Consider the following 21,944-nt stretch of genomic DNA (forward strand, 5'->3'; position numbering starts at 1 on the left):
AAGTCTCCGCTGTGTTCCTGTCCTGCTAATCATGTGCCTGTCAGCGTTTCCTTGGAAACCATAAGACAATAGACAGTCCTTTATACCTGAGCTAATTTGAGTTGTATTGTCAGTGGCAACCCGAAGACTCCTACATATCCTTATCTTGGCATTCTCTCCACTGTGCCACTGGTTTCCAAACTTTTTTAAAGCACAAGAAGCCCCTGTTCAAACAAAATCTTACTTGGAAGCCCAAGCTGTGAAATAGATGATAGCATAGAGTAGACTGCACAATATGGACTGCCTGGTGCTAAATCCCCGCTCTGATGACTCCTAGCTTTGCAATCAAGGCTGAGACACTTATCCTCTCAGCCTCAGTTTCCCTCTTTGTAAAAACAGAGAGTAGAGGTATCCAACTCTTAGGGTTACTATAGGGCTTAAATAAGTTAATAGAAAAAAATCATTTAACTCACTGCCAGAGATATAACAATCACTCAGTAAGCATTAACTTAAAAGTGGGGGATGGAGAAACCCAGAGCAACTGCCACCCTCAGCTTCCTTTCTCACCTCTTCCCTCACTGTAATGTCTTTGGCACATGTGTAATGTTTAAAATTATCTGAAATGATTGGTTTAATATATCTTCCTGCCTAGACTAGAAAGTCACACAAAGACAAAAAGCATATTTATCTTGGTTATTCATTGTCTTTCCCCAGTTCTGCCTAGCACAGTAATTGGCCCATAGAAGATATCCAATAACTATTGTTGACTAATTGATAATAAATATAGGTTGTCTCATTAAAAAATAGGCACCACACATGTTACCAAATCTGGTGCTTTTTGCAGCAGAATCAGAAGTCATAAAAAGAGAAAAAAAGGCTTGACCTATAGGACAGCCCACTCAGAACTGAAGTTAATTCTTTTGGTTTGGGCAGTTATATTACTTAAAGGTTCCCAGGTTTTCACCATTTTAAAACTAATTAATGTTATGAAAACACAACATGACAGAACTTATAAGATGCATTTAAAGCAATAATAAGAGGACAATTCATAGCCTAAAACACTTATATCAATAAAAATAAAAACCCAAATGAATTAAATTCCCAATTCAAAAAGATAGGAAAAACTCCAACAGAGTAAAACAAAATAAGTCACAAAGAAAGAAAGAATAAAGATAAAATCAGAAATTAATGAAATAGAGAATAGGAAGGCAATTTATCCATAGAATTCAAATCCTGTTTCTTAGAAAAATTAACAAAATAGACAAACCACTAACTAACTCAGTCAAGAAAAAAAGTGAGAAAATCCAAATAAAAAACTAAGAATTACAATGGGAAAATAACTATTAAAAAAGTAAAAATTTTAAAAATCCATGAGACTACTTGGCAAATCTCTATGCAAATCAATCTGAAAATGTGAATGAAATAGATAATTACCTAGAAAAACACAGTTTACCAAAATGACCCCATTAGAGATAGAAAGCTTCAACAGACCAATTCGTTTGTAGAAGAAATAGAGGAAATTGTCAAGGAATTTTCCCCCCCTAAAAGCACCATGCCTAAAGAGTTTTACACGTGGTACAAACTTTCAAAGACTAGATAGTTTTAATGTTGTATAAAATCCTTCAGTGCATAGAAAATAAAGGTAAACTTCCAAATTATTTTTATGAAGCAAAATAACATTGATACTTAAACAAATATCACTTACAAATATTGGTGCAAAATATTTGCAAAAAATAAATATTAGCAAACAGAATCAACATCACATTGAGAATAATTCATTATGACTAAGGGGATTTATTCCAGGAATGCAAGGTTGGCTCAATATTATAATAAAGTGTACCATATTAAGTGATCTAAGAAGAATCATCTGATTATCTCCATTGATGCTGACAAAGCCTTTGATCCAGCAATTATTTCTAATTTTAAAAAAACCCAGCAACTATTTCTAATTAAAAAAACTCATGAAAATAGAAATTCATGGATACTTCCTTAGCATGATAAATATATATAAATCTTTGTCCAAAGCCAGCATATATTAAATGAGGAATCACTAGAGGCATTTCCATTAACATCAGGAACAAGGCAAGGATGCCTATTATTCCACATTATTTATTATTGTTCTGGAGGTATGAACCAATTCAATTAGACAAAATAAATCAATCAGAGGCATAAAACTTGGAAAACAGAAAGTAAAACTGTTTGCAGATGATGTAATAGTACACCTGGAAAACTTGAGAGAATCGGTGCTCAAATAAACTCAAGCACGAAAAGAATTAAGCAAACTAGCAGAATATAAAATTAACACAGAGAAACCTATAGTCTTCATATACACAAAAATAACCAGTCAAAAGGTGTAACAGTGGATAAAACTCTCCACTTATAGTAGCATTAAAGAAGATAAAATGCTTAGAAATCAACTTAGTAAGAAATGTACAAAACCTATATGAGGAACACTTTAAAAAAATGTGCCTGAATGATACAAAAGTAGACATGAACACATATAAAGACATCCCTTGTTCTTTGGTAGAATGACTCAACATCATAATGATGTCAATCCTCCCAATGTCCATTTACAAATAAAACAATTCTCCAAAAAATACCACCAAACTTTTTATGGAGCTAGATAAGTTGATACCAAAATTCATGTGGAAAGATAAAGATGCCAGAATATCTAGAAAACCTGATATACAAAAACCACGAGGGAGGCTTCCCTGGTGGCACAGTGGTTAAGAATCCGCCTGCCAATGCAGGGGACACGGGTTTGAGCCCTGGTCTGGGAAGATCCCACATGCCGCGGAGCAACTAAGCCCGTGCACCACAACTACTGAGCCCACACACCTAGAGCCCGTGCTCCACAACAAGAGAAGCCACCGCACTGAGAAACCCGTGCACCGCAACAAAGAGTAGCTCCCACTCCCCGCAACTAGAGAAAGCTCGCGTACAGCAATGAAGACCCAATGCAGCCAAAAATCAAAAATAAAAAGAAAACCACGAGGGGAGTCTAATCCTACCAGGTACTACATCATGCTATGAAATCTCTATAATTAAGGCAACGAGGTACTGGGATTCAAATAAACAAAGAGAAAAGTGGAATAGAAAGAAATCCAGAAATAGACTCAGGTACATGTGGAAATGTAGTATGTGACGAAAGTGTTAACTCACTGGAGCATAGATGGACTCTCTAATAAAATGGTGCTGGACAACTGGGCAGCCATTTGGGAAGAAGATAACATTAGATCCATACCTCATGCCATCCACACAAACTCCAAATTAAAAAAAAATAAACATAAGTACTAGAAGAACACACAAAGAGTTCCTCTATAAACCGGGTGTACAGAAAGAGTAAAATAAAATAAGATTGATAAATTACGCTATGTACAAATTTAAAATTATTTTCATAGTAAAGAATAATTAATTTATTTAAAAATCTATGTGCATAAGAGGATTACTGTACCTTTTGCCCCAAAAAGTGTGAGCTGAGATCAACTGCAAAAGTGATGTCATCTTACATAAATAAGCCACTTGTAAAGTTTCATTTAAAAAGAGCATGGTGGAGGGAGAGAAAGCTACCTGTGGGGAAGGGTGGGAGGGTTTTTTTCCGCATTAGTTGGGCTGCAGCTTTACCTTCTTCAGTTTCTTGTGGGCCCCGCTCTGGTTCCCCTGTGCCAGGTCAGCCCCGCCCAGGAGCCGGTATGTCTCTGCCACCTCGGGACTGAGATCGCCAAACACTGCCACTTTGGCCTCCAGGGACTCTCTCAGGATGGAGGTAGCTCTCTGTGAAAGGAACAAAAAGCTGTTTGGTTAAATAAAAAGTTCAAAGCTGGATAAAGATCAGTGCCTCCTAAGAAAATGATGTAACTGATATGTATTTTCACTTTTTAGGGGAATGAGTTTGGGTAGAGCGTCCCATGAGCTGAGCCTACTTTCCTCCTTAAATAGGAATCAGGAAATAATATACATGGGGTGAGGGGGGGTTGTGAGGGACAGGAATGGTTTGAACTCTGAAGAGAGAATGCATAAAGGACCCCTGGAGAAAAAGCCATCTCAGATGTTACAGGAACCCATTTTAGTTGAGTAGTAAGAAGAAAAGCTAACATGTACTGCATCGTGTCCTTTATGTGGCAAGAACCGTGCTAAACAGTTTATGTGTGTGAGCTCATTTAACTTGCACCATCTCCTTTAGATAAGGACAATTTTAATCCTTGTTTGACAGAGGAGGAAACTGAGGCACAGAGCAGTCAAGAAACTTGCTCAGAGTCAGCCCATCAGTGGCAGATCTAGGATCTGGATCCTGCCAGTTTTAATCCCTCTGAGTTGCAGGCTCTTCTCCCTCTGTGCACAGTGATGTTCTTATGTAAGTGAAAACTACAGAGTTTCCTGGCATTTATCTACTTACAGAACATCCAGAACATATTCCAGGGTTTTCCATTTCTCACAAGAAATAGTTCAGGAAACCAAAAGCAAACATTCCAACATGGTGAAAAGTTAAATATATTTGACATCTTGTTTGGTTTATCTGATTTATTTATACCAACATGGAATACAAAATATGAGTTGGTATTAATCTCTTCAGTCATACACCAAGACATACAGAGGGAAAGCCCTGTATGTCGGTCTCCCATGTTTCTCCTGAAATTCTTCTACGATCTTCTACATGAAAGCATGATTACAGGTAGAGATCACAAACGCCCAATTTAAGAGCCGAATAGGGACTTCGCTGTTGGTCCAGTGGTTGGGACATCGTCTTCCAGTGTGTGTGGGGGTGCGGGTTCGATCCCTGGTGGGGGAGCTGGGATCCCACATGCCTCACGGCCAAAAGCCAAGGCACAAAACGGGGGCAAAACTGTAACAAATTCATTGAGGACTTTGGGGATGGTCCACATCAAGGAAATCTTTAAAAAAAAAAATATGGGAGAAATAAGTGGAACTTAAAAGAAAAATAGAGCTGAATAAAGCAGGAACCAGTGAAGGAGCCTTGCCCACCGCATAGTCCTGAAGCCATCCTGCTGGCGCTCCCCAGATAGAGAAGTTCGCAAGGCCTTTACTCATTTTATTGGCAAGAATATGAATTAGGTGCTGGGGGTGGGATCAGGGAACCATGGTAAAGGGCACTGTTAAGGCAGAAACAATTTCTCAGATGGAAAGATAAATCACTGCTGGGGAAGAGAAACTGTAAATTGTGAAGTGTGTGACCCACCTTGGTATGGGTCTTGCCTGATGCTAAAGCCTGTCGTGTCCCTTCCCAGTGTCTGTGATGCAACTGTTGGGTTTGGCAATTTTTCCATGAAAATCGGTTGTCAGGCTTGGAGGAGCCGATGATGGAAAGAAGAGCCAGACACTTTTTCCTAAATGAAGCTCTCAACGCCATTTACAGCCTGATTGGGGAAACTAGAGATAGATGTGCATGAACTTGAATGGCAAGTCGAGATGGCAATGGAAGAGATGCCATATGGATATGGGTTTAAAGGAAAGAGACTGTGACAGTCTCTGAGAGTTAGAAAAGCTTAATGGAGAGAAGTGAAGAATAAATAGGATTTAGGTGGACTAAGAAGAGGGCATGGGAACCTGGGAGCACAGTGGGAGCTGGGGGAAGCACACGGCACATTCAAGGCCAGTGAGGGGACTAATTTGACAACAGCAGAGAAAGTAGGAAGAGGAGCAGAGGGAGATGAGGCAGGAGTCACGGGCTGGGCTGGTGGTGGAGACCTTCATGCCAGGCTGAGGAGTTTAGATTTTCTTATGGGGAATAAGAAGTCAGAGAAGCTTCCTGAGCAGCAGAGCAGCACAGCTGGAAGAGTATCTTAACACGGAGTATCTTTTAACCTGTGGCAAAGTAAACTTCACTTACATTTTACCTTGAAAGGCATTTTCCTTCCCAAAGACCACCTTCCTGTTGGCAAGGGTCCTAGCCCACATGTAGGCTGTGACACCTCTGAGGTGGTCTGAGCACATCCTTGTGCTCGTGCCTGGGACTGTCCTTGGGCCCAGCCCCATTGGCCAGCTCCTGCTGGAACCCACAGTGAGGTCTGTAACCAAGGGTGAGCATAACACAAGGTGACACATTTGGTTGGACAGATTGTGTCACACACAAGGGTGCCTGGCAGGAGAATGAGGAGGGCTGAAGTCCGGCCTGTGTTCCGCTCTCTAAGCAATGTGCTCTGGCACGGGCTGCACCCACCTGAGGAAGAGGCAGCTTTGTCTATTCTTATAAGGGCACCAGAAGGGCTGGCAGGGGCTGTAGAATGAAAAGAGCCAGTTTGCTAAAATCTCCAGGGGAGGCCTCAGGAAGTGAGGTACATCTTTAGATCAATGCCACTGATTTGGGTGACTTGGGCAAGGGCAGTGAGGTGTGGCAGCAGTGATGACAGACACCAGGGCAGGAAGCCAGACAGGAATGGGGAAAAGGGTGGATGCCCTGTGGCAGCCAGAGCAGTCAGGCAGCCCATAGCCAAGCATCCATCCATCCACCCATTGGCTCAACGCTCCCCCACCACGAATAAAAGAGTCCCTGCTGTCATGGAATTTGGTCTAGTCAGGGAGAGACAGTAACCGTCCACAATATTTTATTGTAATACATTACTCTGTTATATAATTATATCGGACAGGATTCTATGATGAAGAATAGTGGGGAGAATCTAATGAAGACTGAGGGAGGGGAATCAGGCAAGCTGGTGAGTCCTGAAGGATGGATCTGCATTAGCCAGGAGATCAATGAGGAAGAACCTTCCAAGAGCAGGAAACAAAAGCTGACACTGCCCAGAAGTGGGGATTAGAAAAGGCCACTGTGGCTGGAACACAGATCAGGGGAGGGGGCAAAATGAGACTGGAAATGTCAGCAGAATCCATAACGTGCAAGGTATTGTGGGCAATGTGGGATTCTGGCTTATCTTAAGGGCACTGAGAAGCCAGTGTAGTATTTTACAAATGGGGGTCCACTGATCAGATCTGCTTTTTGCAAAGATCACCATGGCTTCCTTATTCAGAATGGATTAGAAAAGGGCAACAGTGGAAGCAGCAGCTGGGGAGCCAGAGTTTGTTAGAGAGGTCCAGGTGGGAGATGATGACTGACAGAGGTGGAGATGGCAACCAATGGATGGATTCAAGGGGCATTTTGAAGGTAAAAATGACTGATGAGCTGGAAGGGGTGAGGCATGATGGGGGCAGAATTCCCCTCAGATTTCTGCCCTGAGCACTCCACATAGAACTTTGAGAGATGTTCTAGAATCTGAGGCCCCTGGAAGGCCCCTCTCTACTTGGTTGGGTGATCCAGAAAAATATGGAAACTCCATTTGTTATGGTTACTGTAGCCCGACTTTGGCCTGACGAACATTCGTGCATCTAGATTAAAAACCTATGTTCCTTAAACTCACATCAACTGAGAGAAGGGTGAAGGATTAAGGGTTAGGAGAGAGCTGTCGGGGAGAAGGTCTACAGAACAGCAGAGGACATAAAAAAGTTTTCATCTCAAGGATTTGCCTTGACAGGTTAGAGGTTTTTTGTTTTTTGTTTTTTAAAAAATATTTATTTTTTTGGCTGCGTCGGGTCTTATTTGCGGCATGCGGGATATTTCGTTGCGGCGCGTGGACTTCTCTCTAGTTGTAGCGTGCAGGTTTCCTCTCTCTAGTTGTGGCACACGGGCTCCAGGGTGCGTGGGCTCTGTAGTTTGCGGCATGTGGGCTCTCTTGTTGAGCCGCGCGAGTTCAGTAGTTGTGGTGTGCAGGCTTTGTTGCCCCACAGCCTGTGGGATCTTAGTTCCCTGACCAGGAATCGAACCCACGTCCCCTGAATTGGAAGGCGGATTCTTTACCACTGGACCACCAGGGAAGTCCCATTGACAGGTTAGAGTTGAAAAAAAAATCTATATAAATCAAGCATGTGGCTGTCTGGTAGTTGTTAGGCTTTTTATGGAATAAGTTCCCAAGGGTTTAACTACCAATGAATATAAATTCTGCGTCTGGTTCCATTTTTACAAGCCATGGATAACATGCCTGTATGGTTCAACGGAGAGTGAGCTGTAACTTCTGCACTGTGTAGTTCTTATTAGATATGCAAATTTCATCCATTAGCTAAGATAATAAGGGAGGAATTAGACACACTAACTTCCACCCTCTATGCCAGCCAGAACCACAGGCTGCGGTAAGCAGAGTCTGTCCACTGAGTTCTCAAGGTTTCTAGTCCTTTCAGATACTCTACAGGTGGACATGGCATCTACGTTCTCATGAACTTTTTTGTTTCCCTAGAGCGAATATCTGGGAGCTGCCCAAGAGTGGCTGCCTGGCCTTATTTATCCCTTTCCCTGTGGAGCCTGGCACATGCCTTGCACATGGTAGATGCTTAATGCTTTCAGAGTGCAGGAGTAGCCCTTTGGATATCAACTGGGTCACCCAGGTAAATAACTAGTCAGTGTGGTCCAAACTCACTTACCTCTTTTTGTCCAGTGACTTGTAGAAAATGGCAATAATCATCTTGAATTGAAAGAAATTTGGCTTTTCCTATCCCTTCAGCATCCTTAAGATTAGCCATGCTATCTTGAAAATACTGCTCAGCCACATCTGAAGAAAAGCATCACAACAACAATTTTGAAAACAGCTTGCAGATTTGAAATGGAAACAGAATAACTCTGTGTTTAGTGATGGTGAACTATCTGAAAATAATAAGTAATTGGACAAGATAACCCAGTTAAGGAAACTGTCTTCTTTTGTCAATTAATCTGTTTTATTAGACAGGGTCTAGTTCTCAGAAAGATACTGCAATTTATTTTCGTTGGTTTTCATACATCTTCCCTTTCCCAGTGATACAGTAAGCAAAGTTAATGCAAACAGGGAAACTATCCCCTAGACCTGACACATTGTTAAGTTTTCAGATTGATTAACCATTAATTCTTTGTAAAACTCTGGTTGCTCCTCACTGGGGTTAGGACTCCAAGGATCCACTGACTTTAATGGACTCTGTAATCTTGGAATGTAGGTTGATAACCCTAAAATTCTGGAAAATATGGCTGACATGCTGCTGAAGGAAAAACCTGAACCATTCCAAACACTTAAACATACTGGTGATAATATAACAAAAATATTTGTAAATATTTGCCAATCTTGAAAGCAAAAAAAGGAAAATCTCAGGTATGGAAAATGAAGAGGAAACTAAAAGCCAAAGCAGGGAGGGGGAGCTAAAGCTGAATGGTCCATAACGGGATTAGGAAAAAGGTGTACTGTATTCCAAGATGGGGTTTGATAAGCCTGAGTAGGGCTGGAGATGAAGCCTGAGGCCTGTGTGTGGTAGGAAGCTGGAATGGGGCTCCCCGCAAAAATCCAGTGTTATAGGCAGATTTCTAGGATGTCCCCAAATGACCCTCAACCTTGATTATGCCCTCCTCTTTGATTATGGGTGGAACTTATAAATATGCTGAGATATTACTCCTGTCATAAGATTATGTTATATGGCACAGTTGACTGTGAGAAAGCAAGATTACCCCTTGGGCCTAACCTAATGACACCAGCCCTTTAAAAGCAGAGTTTTCTTCAGTTGGAGGCAGAAAAGGAAGGCAGAGAGATTTGAAGCATGAAAGGGATTTGAAAAGGAGGTTTTCCATTGCTGAGGTGGAGGGGACCATGGTACAAGGACTCAAGAGTGGCCCATAGGAGCTGAGAGAGGTCAATAGTCAGCAAGAAAATGGGGACTTCAGTCCTACAACCACAAAGAACTGAATCCTGATAATAACAGGGATGAGCTTAGAAAAGGACCCCATGATCCAGATGAGAATGTAGCTGGCTGACAACTTGATTTTAGCCTGAGCAGAGACGCCAGCCTTACCATGCTAGACTTCTGACTGACAGAATTGTGAGCTTAAACTGGGTGTTTAAACAACCATAATTTGCTATGCAGCAAAAGAAAACCAATATAGCCAGGAATCCCTAAAATTGAGATAAGAACAATTGCGCTGGTCCAAGGAGAAGCCTCAAGGCTATCCCTCCAGAGGCCATGGCTAGAAAAAGAGCATCTGAAAGAAACTGGGACACTGCACATGAGGCACGCACATGTTTGAGGGCTGAATTTGCACCACCTACATGATTTGGAAGTTCTTTTTTTGTTTTTGTTTTAAATTGTTCCACATCCCTCTCCCTCCCTCCCTCCTTCCCTTCTTTCCTTCTTTCCCACCCTCCCTCCCTCCTTTCCTTCCTGCCATGCTGCAAAGCTTGTGGGATCTTAGTTCCCCAACCAGGGACTGAACCCAGGCCCATGGCAGTGAAAGTATAGAGTCCTACCACTGGACAGCCAGGGAATTCCCTTGGTTTGGAAATTCTGAACCAATAAATTAAAGTAGAAACTAAGGGCTTAATCTCCAAAATATACAAATAAATCATACAACTCGACAACAAAAAAACCAAACAACCCAATAGAAAAATGGGCAGAAGACCTTAATAGACATTTCTCCAAAGAAGACATACAGATGGCCAGTAGGCACATGAAAAGATGCTCAGCATCACTAATTATTAGAGAAATGCGAGTCAAAACTACGAAGAGGTCCCACCTCACACCGGTCAGAATGGCCATCGTTAAAAAGTCTACAAATAACAAATGCTGGAAAGGGTGTGGAGAAAAGGGAGCCCTCTTACACTGTTGGTGGTAATGCAAGTTGGTTCAGCCACTATGGAAAACAGTGTGGAGGTTCCTCAGTGTAGAAACTTCTAGCACTTAATTCTTTTCCACCTTTTCATATTAATTTATTATGCTGAGTCTTGCCAAGCTCAAAAAAAACAAAAACAAAAACCAAAAAACCACTGGTGGAGGAGGGGATGTTGGGAAAGCTGTAGAAGGCAAGAAGCATCTAGAATCCCCCAGGGTTATTTTTTTCTTTGGAAAAAAACATCAGAGGGCCTGGCAGATGGTGGAAACTGTGGACCACTTAGGAAAAAAGAAAAGCCCACTTGCCTTGTTTCCTCTAAGTCTTAAACATAGTTCATTTTCATTTTATGCGGATGATACTAAGAAGTCAGACCATTTCTTTGATAGAATAAGTACAAAATCTTAAGATGTTTTTTGAAAAGAAGCTATTAGCATTTATTAATGAATCCTGTTGAGACATTTCGTAAAAAGAAATATGCATTCCTAGCAAGCTCTGTCTCCAAACTGTTTTTACTTAGGTAAAACTAAAAATAGAATTACCATATGATCTAGCAATCCCACTCCAGGGCATATACCCAGACAAAACTATAATTCAAAAAGATACATGCACTGCTATGTTCACAGCAGCACTATTCACAATAGCCAAAACATGGAAACAACCTAAATGTCCATTGACAGATGAATGGATAAAGAAGATGTGGTACATATATACAATGGAATATTACTCAGCCATAAAAAAGAATGAAATAATGCCGTTTGCAGCCACATGGACGCAACTAGAGATTATCATACTAAGTGAAATAAGTCAGAAAGAGAAAGACAAATACCATATGATATCACTTATATGTGGAATCTAAAATATAGTGCAAATGAACCTATCTATGAATTAGAAACAGACTCACAGACATAGAGAACAGACCTGTGGTTGCCAAGGGGACTTGGGGTGGGGGAGGGAAGGACTGGGAGTATGGGGTTAGCAGATGTAAACTATTATATAGAGGATGGATAAACAACAAGGTCCTACTGTATAGCACAGGGAACTATATTCAATATCCTGTGATAAACCATAATGGAAAAGAATATAAGAAAATGAATGTCTATAAAGTAGAAACTACCCTGAAAGTGGAAAAGTTATAGGACTCCAGCAAAGGGGTCGCAAACTTATTCCGTAAAGGACCAGATGGTAAATATTTCAGGCTTTGAGGACTAAATAGTCTCTACTGCAGCACAGAAAGAGCCAGAGGTGACACGTGAAATGAAGGAGCCTGGCTGTGTGCCAAGAAAACTGTTTACAAACATGGGTGGGGAGCTGCATTGGCCTGTGGACTGTAAGTTTGCTGACCCCTGCTCTAGCAGAGGGAAATGTGATTGTCTTCCTCCCTCAGGGACGTGGGACACCTCCCCCCGCCACCCCGAAGTGCCTGCTGGAGACAACCTCACGGGGACACATGACAGTACATAAAGTTTGTTGGGGACGATTGTGAACCATACATACAATGGTCTACTTAACATTTCCATTTGGAAATCTCATATGTACTGTGTAGCACAAATACACATGAGCAAAAAGATCAGATGTTTTCTTTGGCTTCTTTAGACTTCCTCTGTATTTGGTTATTTTCCCTTTCTCACCTCTAATTTTGTTTTTCTGCTTTCTCCCCATTTTTCTTGATTAGACAGGACAGTGTATTATCTATTTGGATATTCTTCCAAAGAGTGGGCCCTCAAATTAGTTTTTCTCAGACTCTGATGTGAATGCCAGGTGCTTCCAAAGAGGCCTCCATGAACGCAGGGCTCCAGAATTCACGGAGGAGCAAGGATGGGGCTGGCCTGCGCAGACTGTGGTCGCTTCTGGAGGCGGGAGTGAGTGGGAAGGAGGGCAGGCTCCGCAGGTCAGGGGCTGCCTGCGTCAGGCTCCAGCGCTGCCGCCTTCCGGCTGTGCGCCTCCATTGTTGGCCTCGGCTTTTTCACCTCAAAGAGGAACCTTTAGGCTAGCTCCTCCATTATAGGGTTGTTGTAAGGAGTAAATGGGTTAATGCACACACAACTGATGACGTGCCTGACACCTAGTCAGTGCTCAATAACTGTTAACCATTTTAGTTTCAGGGACAGTTTCGATCACTGTGGCTATGGGCCTCCCTCATCCATACTAGGCTGACCAGCAGGCACACTGGAAGCAGAGATGGACATGGAGAGGACAGGAACACTTGGAAAACAGACAGAGTGGTCAAAAGGCACAGAAGCCTGGGATCATGTGCAGATAAACGGCTCTGTACACCTCAAGAGCTCTGAGAACAGCCCTGAAATTCACAATGAGCATGGTGGGTCTCCAGAAACGATTCAAGTACATCCCATGTGATCTGTTGTAGAAAGGAGAGAAGTGAACACTTGGCAAATGTGTCTGTCAAATCCAGGCAACCTAAAGAAAACTTAGGTGTGAAAACAAGTAAGTTTCATTTATCTGCAAGATTTACTTTGCTTAGGATCTAGGCGGTTGCCAGATAGAAGCGAGAATTAGGCTGGGAGGTGCTGCCTTTCAGAGAGGTCTTGGTGCTGACTGGCCCCAGACTTTGTGACTAGACAGAAGTCTATTGAACTGGAGTCCCTGCTCCACTCTTTCAATGGGGGTCTGTCCACTTCCAGACCAGCAGATGGATTTCTAAAGTATTACTCAAATTTTTTCTTGGTAGGAGAAAATTTTACTACTGTACATGAAAAATGTCACATCACTTTAGTCCTTGCTGGCTCATGGGAGAAAATACTACAGATTAAATGTTCAAACTACGTATTAACTTTGGTTGCTTTGATAATCTGATGACAGCAAATGTGGGGATGATGTGGCATTTATTTTGTTGATTCTAAAAGCACTACAGAGATGTATGTTCCATGTATGTATGTATGTATGTTCCATGTCTAAAAATTAACAAGTCTATTCAGGAATGGAGTACTGTTGATATTTTAATTTTCTGTCTAATTGGGAATTAACCAAAGAACGTAACTGAGCCCTTCTTGAAGAGTAGAAGTTTTTCCGAGTCTCAGCCTCGTTCCCCAGAGATGAGCCCTTGCTCTGAAAACCTGTAGTTGTAAAGGGCATAGGAAGGAGTTGGGACTGAACAGGTGAGAACTGAGTTTCTGACCCTGGGCTTTTGCAGAAGAAGTGGTGCCAGGCTCAGAAAAAGGAAGAGATCAAAAGGGATGGGAAGCATTTCCCTCCTTTCCTGGGTAAGGAGCTGGTCTCCCAGACACAGGTGGACATAGCTGAGCTTTGTCCCTTTCCAGCCCCTCTCTTGTAAAGTTCTCCCACCTCTTAGTATTCCTTCCCCTGGCAGTCACATGCTGACCAATCCCCCTCCCCCCACAAAACCACCCCATTTCAGCTGGTCCCCTAGAGCTTAGTGCCAGATGCCCCTTTCCTTTGTGTACCTGATCTCACAGGATGCTGGGAGAAAGGAAGCTGCTTGGCCTAACTCATACTAGTGTGTAAATGGCTCAAACCTCTAACTCAGGGAGGCCTAGTCACATTTTCCAAAGAGGATGCTTGTTAGCATATTTGGATCTCTGGAAGAGGGAATGGAAGTGAGGGAGGAAGGAAGGGGTTGGGGGAAGGAAGGAATTTATTACTCAAACTAAGGCTACATGGCTACTGAAGTGGAAGAAAGCTAGGCTTTGTGGTGAGACGTCAGAGACAGGCCCTGACTGGGAATCTGCCCTCTGGGGTCAGATCCTAAAGTTGCTGCTTCCCTTTCCCCATTTCAGAGTCCTCAGCTTCTCAAAAGGTCCAAGTTTCTTCCATTTCTGTTCCTGGGAGGTCTCTAGTCACCAGGGGGCAAGGCCAGGGAGGTGGGGGGGGGTCTCTGACAGCTGTTGTCACATACAAGCGGACCACAAGTCAGGCACCATGTCAGGACCCTTATATATGAGAACAGCCTAGGGCTCGGGAACAGTGGAAGGTCCAGGGCATACACTGTGGGTGTCTTCCCTGTCTGTAAATTTGAAACCACTTTTATTTTTACCTGGGATATAGGAAAGCTCTTTTATTGAAAGACCCTGACTTATTTTCCCCCATCCCCCAGGCCCCTAAATTAGCTTTCTGAACTATGAATCCCATGATTAGTCTTTGAGGGGAGAGCAAATTTGTCCTATTATTACAGCTAAGCAGTGACTCCCTAAGAAGCAGAGCTGGTTCTCCTGGGAGTGGGCATCCCCCAGGAGGTCCACTTGGCACAAGTGACAGTGGGGTTTCCAGAGGGACAGGAGGTCACAGCCCCTGGGGTGGGATGCCACTTCTTGGCACCGACCTTGTGCCTGAAGCTGGGTGTGGGTTCACAAAGAGCCTCGGCAACCTGATGCTGGTGGCCTCGGCAAGAGATGAGGTCATTTTCTAAAGCACAGGAGCATGACTTAGCTTGTAAATCTGAGCCCTAGTGGCACAGGTGTTCCAAGGCCATGAATCTTCTCCCATTTTCATTCCCGCAGAATGTTGGGGCTGTCTGTGAGTTAGGGTGAGGGGGTAAGTGTGGCCCAGCGGGCAAGGTGGCTTAATGTCTCCGGGAGGCCCCTTCAGACTCTATTCCATCTGTATGTTCATATACAGGCAAAAGAAAACAGGGCTCCATTCAAAGAGCAAGAGGAATGTGGGGTTACGATTTGGCACCCAGGAGGTCAGGAAGCTTTTAATTAAAATAAATTCCAGTGACCCTGGGCTCATTTTCTTGAGGCCCTCCCAAGGCAAGAGTTGGAACAGTGAGGACAACTCTCATTATGAGGGAGGCCTGTGTGTACAATGCGACAATTATCTTTTGTAACAGTCTTCGGAAACTGTACTCTGCACTAACCGCAAAAGCATTAAGGACCCCAAGGAATTTGAATATGGAAAGTCTCATATCCTAGCCTGGCATTAACCCAGAGGAGTGCTATCACCCAGCAAAAAAATGGATTGAACCCATTTAGACCCTGCTGGGAGCTGCCTGGGGCTTTGCACAGGCAGCTGCCCTGAGGCTGCCCGCCAGCCTTGTGGGGGCCACAGAGTAGCCTGAGGACAGACGAAGCCCCGGACAGGTTGACTCCTCACTGCATGGCCCTCAGTGGTCCACACTGGAGACCACCTTCAAGAGGAACGTTTTCATAGGGCCTGGACAGGGCATCCGGGAGCAGTAGACCTGCTGCTCCTGGGCTGTGTGGTCCCTGGAAGTCCATGGCCATCTCTGGGGGCAGGTTTGCATCAGTAGAGTAAGGTGACCAAGATGGCGGCAGGCTGGGTGAGGCTCACACAGCAAAGTGTGCATGAAGTGTCTGCATAGTGCCTGGTGCCCACAGGCCTGGTCTGGGCTCAGTCACCATAGGGACTGCCTGCCTTGAATGTCCTCACCACCAGGAAGCTGACCAGGACTGCCCCCCACCCCCAACACCACCCAGAGTCCCACTTGGGGCCACCCAGTAGTGATCAGGTGCCCAGCGCCTCAGGCCTGTTGCCACAGTTGCTTGTCTTGGTGAAGTATATGTCATTTCCATAAGCTGCCCTAATAATATGTTTTGAAGCCAAGTCAGGGTATAAATAACTTAGGCTTTTCTGAGAAGTTCTAAACATAAATTATCAGCCAGCACAAAAGTGAAAAACCAGAGCCTCATAAAAGTGGTTATCAGAGAGCCCATCATCCCCCCTAGGAGAGGGATAGAGCCGCAGACTTTGTTCTCAGACACAAAGATGAAAGGCAGTTTGTAAGCAAAGCTCAGTGAGGTTTCAGTTCTGCCACAGGTTGTCCCTCTGTGAAGAGAGACCAACAGCACAGACTTGGGGTGGAAAAGGCCACACCTTCTACTCCTCTGCTGGCCTCAAGAGCTGCCAACCCCTGCAGCCCCCACCTGCCCCCACCTTTGGGGCTTCCGGGCTCCCTGGACCTCTGAGGACAGAGCACCCGCAGAGCCACGCCCTCTCTGGTTCTGGAGTGTGGTCAGGTAGGCCGCGCTTGGCCTCTGTCTAAGGCCTTGCTTTGCCTCTAATTGCCAGCGTGACGCTGGACACACCTTGGACCCCAGTCCTCTACATGGGATGTGTTTTAAGGTGCCTTCCAGAGGTTTCTGAGAGGGGGTCCTACTAACGATGGTGGAAAACAGGGTAAGAGGCTTCCCTTTTCTTCTCTGGCCTCACCCACCGCTCTCTCTCTGCTGCTTCCCCTTCCCACCTGGCCTGTGGAGCACTGAGCGGGATGGATGCTGACATCTGCTTGGGGAGCTCAGGCACCAGGCTCAGGCTGGCTGGGCATTTTGTAATAAGAAGCGGGCCCTGAGTAGGAGCTGAGGAAGGGTCTCTCAGAACACACAGGACTTGAGGGGTGTGGGAAGGCCGAGGAGGAAGAGAGAGGGAGAGGGGAATAGTGAGGAGGAAGGGAGAGGTGGGTGGGTGTGGCCAGCAGCACCTTACACTCATTCCCACTGCAGGCCTGCACCACAAGGCCCACTTGGAGGCCTCAGGTTGGAGGTGGGCGATGGAGGCAGCAGGGGCAGCCAAGGAGGGCCACGGGAAGGTGAAGACCACCTTACCGTGGCTGCTCCCAGGTGGCCACATTACCTGTCAGGAGCCCACTGGAGTTGGGTGCGTCTGTCTGATTTCCAGTCTCTCTGAGACACATGGGGCTCAAGGAGCATCAGTAACCCCATGAGCAGGGAGTAGGCTGCGGGTGGGGCAGGGCCCAGCATGGGGCAAGCTGAGAAGCAGGCCACAGGAGGAAGATCTGAGAAGAGCGGTGATCGCCGAGGGTAAAAAAGAGGAGACTCCATGGAGATACAGAGCCTACCTTCATATACTTACATATTTCGTGTCTACTGTATAAAAGGAGGGGAGAGGACAGGACAAGTGGGGGCCCGGGAGACATACGTATCCGTGCGTAGGGAGTTATATCTTGGGAATGCACCCCATGCCCATGAGTCCGTCCATATAGCCAGGGATCCCACCCCCTGCCCCAAGGTGGGCAGGGGCATAGCCCATTCCCTTTTGCTGTCTCTGGAACCTACAGAGCTCCCTGGCCTGCTGGAGCCCAGGCCACAGATGGGGCCACTTCCAAACAAGGCCGCCCGTGCTCAGCGGGCTTTGCCTCTCAAAGGTTTACACTGAAATGTACTTGGCTTCAGCCCATTTCATTTTAATATCCTTTAGGAGAAGAGTTATAAACACAAGGCCAATGCCCGGAGTCTTAGCAGGGTTGGGAGAGCTGTTAATACCAAGTTTGTCTATGGCTGCTCCGGGAAGCTGGCCAGGCTCAGGTTAGTGACATTCTACAAGCCTGAATTGGGAGCCCTTATGCAATCACAATCCTTCGTGACTTCTAAGGCAGTTTTGTCTGCATAAGGAATGAAGGAAGGCACAGAGCAAAGGGATTAGTTTGATTGTGGAGCCTGAAACACACTGGCTTCTTGGCCAGTGGCGTTTTGTTTGTCCGAGGGCAATGCCTTCAATGGACATTCAGCAAGTAGGCTATGGAGAATCCCTAGATGAGAAATTTTTCCTATTAACGATTCTTTAAAAAACAAACAAACAAACTGTACTTGGCACAGACTAGTTTAAGCATAGGAGAGCAGAGTTGAGATCCCCATGCACGTGGATTCCTTGGCACTCCGTGGAACGTGCAGATTTGCTCCCAGGAGATCTGGATGGGACTTCTGAACCACAAATGACCAAAGTCCAGGCCAGAGAGTCCTGCCTGGGTGAGAGCTAGGGTGGGGAGGCTGGTCCCCCCCTTAGTTGTTAGACAAAGATAAATTCCAAATTCCTGCCTTTCCTTTCCCCTTCCAGGAGGTAGCAGAGGCCTGGAGAAACCTCAGCCCTGGGTGGGTTTCTCTCATTACCGCATTGGCCGTGTGTGAGGGGACAGCAGGGACATGAAAACCAGGCACCCTGAAAGACGGTGGGAAGGCGCCTGCCCACTGCCACTGCAGCTCCTGGCTGCGGGGGACCCCATACCTTCATGCTTTTTCAGGGAAGCTGAGTCCATGCATGTAACACGGCTGTACCCTCTGGGCCCAGGCCACTGTGCTTAGGCACTTGCAGGTAAGAGCCGGAACAAACTATCTTAAAATGCCAGCCGGACAGCTCATTGTCCACAGTCTTCCCCATGTTTGTCACCAAGGGAACAAAGATTCCCACGGCAGCACATTCAAGCCTGTTAACACAGTAGGAATAGTCTGTGGTTTCTCCTTGCTTTGATTCTTTTCTGATGTGCCCATTTTGATGGTTGGCTTGAGGCCTTAGGGGCAAGGGCTGGTGCTCCTCTCTGCCCCTGCTCCAGGGTTTCACGCTGCCTCTGCACAAGCATCTGTTTTGATCCGACAGCTTCTCTGCCCAGCCTCCTCATTTAGTGTTGACTCGCCTTCAAGCCTTCAGTAAACTCTCTTCCTGTTGGTGTCAAGGTGATAGACATTTCCAGTGTCTTCTGATTAGTGGAAGCTGACTCTGAGAATGGAGCATCCTTACACTGACTGGGGCTTTGTCCTTGGGTAGAGCAATGAGTAGAGAGGATATGGACTGATGGTGCTGGCGGTATGGAGAGCTGGCTGTGTTAGCTCCTTTGTAAAATGGGAGGTCATCTTGCCTCCAAGGCTTGTTAGGATTAAATGGACATGTTCGTGAGAGTGCCGGCACCTGCATACAATGGGCGCTCGACCCCTGCTACTGCTGTTGTCATTGTTGCTAGTATGATTGTTGCTATGATTCCTGCTGGTTCGGGTTCCTGAGGCTTCTGTGAGTCAATATGTTTCAAGCAATCGATCCTCCAGGCCTCAGGCAGAAGTGACCCCCTTCCTAATCTGCAAAGCCAGTTGCAACTGTCCAACTCCCTGCTCTTGGGGGAAGTTTTTTTCTTATCCTTCCCTATTCATCCTCCTCCTCCTTCAGATACTGACTGGCAAGTTGGCTTTCTGGGTCAGGTCACCAAACAGTCTGAGCTGCCAAACAGACATGGGGCAGAATGGGGGGCTGAGAGCCTGTGCATGCTTCTGGGCTGGCCCCTTCTCAGATGGCACTCAAACTGGTTTCCTTGGGCCACCGTTGCTCTTCTCAAGTCCCTTTCTCTCCCCAAAGCCACACACTCTTTGGGAGGGGAAAGAAGGGAAAAGGCATGTGCAGTGCCAGTCCTTACAATATAGCATGGAGGTCAAGAGCCTAGGTTCAAGTCTACCACTCCCTGGCTATGGCTCTTGGGAAATTACCTAACCCTCTGTGCCTTAGTTTCTCCATCTGAAAACTGGGAACACTTGTACCAAACTCACAGAGCTGTGGTGAGGATTAACTGAGTTAATAAATGTAACATGGTTAGAACCATGACAGTATGTACTATGTAAGAATTAGCTATTATTACTGTGTGAGGTCATTAAATTTTCACAGACCTAATTATCTGTATCAAGTAGGTATTAGTGGCATTCTCTATTTACAGGGGAGGCTATACCAACACCATATTTAGACTGGAAAACTTAGAAAAAAATACATAATTGGATTGTTTCTGATTCTATAATTACACAAAGCAGAATGGTCTAACTTTGCAGCTACAAGAAACAAGTATTTTAGGGACACGATTTCTATTGTTCCCCACCTAATTCATACATTCATCAGGTGTGTACACTGAGCACTAGCTGAGAGGCTGGCAAACCGGAATCCCTCTAGGCAAAGATGGTCTCTGGCCTTAGCCTCCTGTAGTTGCTTGGTATTCTCTGGGAGTAGACCCCCTCCCCCACACCCCAGCAGTTTAAATGCTCAGAAACTTCCAGTTCTCAACCCATGAGCCCCCCAAGAAAAACAGGAAGGACCTGACAACCACTTATTATATTCATGCTTCCCGGGTCAGAAGTTAGGGATCTAGCCCTCACACTTGTTTTGCGTCCCTGAGAGCCTGAAACATATTTGACTTGGTGACCATCAACTATGCATTGATTTCACATAAAAATTCAGATTTCTGCCTTCTACTGAAAAAGCAGACCTGCTAATACAAGCCTGCTTTCCACATGACAGTAATGGGCTGGAGCTGAATAACAGCTGCTCACTTTCGACAGGGGACGGGCCTCTCCAGTTTGCCACAGTCCTCACCACTCCCTATTGCATCTCTCAGATTACAGCCAACAGTTAGCTGCCATTTATAATTATGCTTGCTGCTGCTACTGTTTTCTAATGACTACCCGCTTCACTCACATTGCTTACTTGGTTCCTATAGACATTTAGATTTGTGACTCCTGCTAATCTAGGGGTTTCCAACATGTTTGCATTTTAAGTATCCTATTAATACTTGTGGCATGGAAGGTTCTTTTCCCTTATTAAAGGAATTTTAGCCACCAATAAACTGGTTAAAATGTTGGCTCTTTGAATGTTTTGAAGTTGATTGCTATGTATGGAGTGTTCTAGGGAGTTACGGTAAGGAAGGTCGCCTGCCTTCTCTATCCTCCAGCTCTGAAAAGGTGCTCAAAGCTCCGGGAGACCAGAATGAAGGATCTTTAAGGTGGGATGGACAGAAAGATAAACACTGGTATCCCCTTCCCCAGCTCCTCCCTGGACAGGAGCCCCTGCCTGGCCCAGGGACCTCTGCAGACCAGGCTGCTCACTGAGGTTCCTTCTTCATCTTCTCCCCCCCCCAGCCTCCTCATCTTAGCCCAGCTCCTACTCCCTGAACCTCAACCTCAAGCCTTCCAGATACTGATTTTCAAATTGATGACACACTGGACCTTATTTTCCTACAATGCATAAGTATTTTTAGCTGACATCTTGGAATACACCTCTTGTCTTCTTTATGAGTTATACTCTGTTTCTGAATATTCTGACCAACAACAAAGAAAGTCACTAGAATGCATGTTCTCCATCAATAGAGGCATATTGTATGATCTGAGCCCAGGATGGAGGATTAAAGAACTCCCAAGCTCACTGCTCTACCTATTATGTGGGGCTAAGAAAAACTATATGACTCATAAATGACAACTTCCTTTTGGAATCCTGAAGCCGTGTAAGTTCATCCTGATTGAAAGCTGAGCCCTGTGAGAGTCTGAAGGCCGGAGTTCCAGCAGGTTAGATCCTTTGCCACAGTAGCTCCACAACCTTTAAAAATAGATCACCTTTGAAAGCCCAGTAGATTTCCCTGTAAGCCCAGCACGAACTCTCTGGGGCTCTGATAGCTATGTTTGGATGAAGATTTGCTGTATTTGAGAGTAAAAGATTAGAGAAAGGCTGAAAAAAGATAGAAACCAAAGGACTCTGGACTCTGGTGAAGCTAACAGAGAAGGCTGTCTGAAGGGTCTGTCACAGCTCCATCCACCTGCTCACCCATCCCAAAGGCAGCTAGCCCACAGACACCGACGCACATGGGACAGGCAGG

At 45.1% G+C, this 21,944-nt stretch overlaps 1 protein-coding gene across 2 annotated transcripts in view; it reads right to left on the reverse strand.

Annotated features, from left to right (window-relative positions):
* The window catches only part of TTC23 (tetratricopeptide repeat domain 23), a 121,940-nt gene that overhangs the window by 12,611 nt on the left and 87,385 nt on the right, over positions 1 to 21,944 (reverse strand). For both annotated transcript variants that reach the window (XM_061181808.1, XM_061181809.1), the window contains 2 exons: positions 8,404 to 8,531; positions 3,604 to 3,753 (listed from right to left, as the gene is read on the reverse strand). In XM_061181808.1, coding sequence (XP_061037791.1) covers positions 3,604 to 3,753; positions 8,404 to 8,531 — 278 coding nt within the window. The remainder of the gene's footprint in view (positions 1 to 3,603; positions 3,754 to 8,403; positions 8,532 to 21,944) is intronic.

This window comes from Eubalaena glacialis, chromosome 2, assembly GCF_028564815.1.
Source record: "Eubalaena glacialis isolate mEubGla1 chromosome 2, mEubGla1.1.hap2.+ XY, whole genome shotgun sequence".
Taxonomy (NCBI): Eukaryota; Metazoa; Chordata; class Mammalia; order Artiodactyla; family Balaenidae; genus Eubalaena; species Eubalaena glacialis.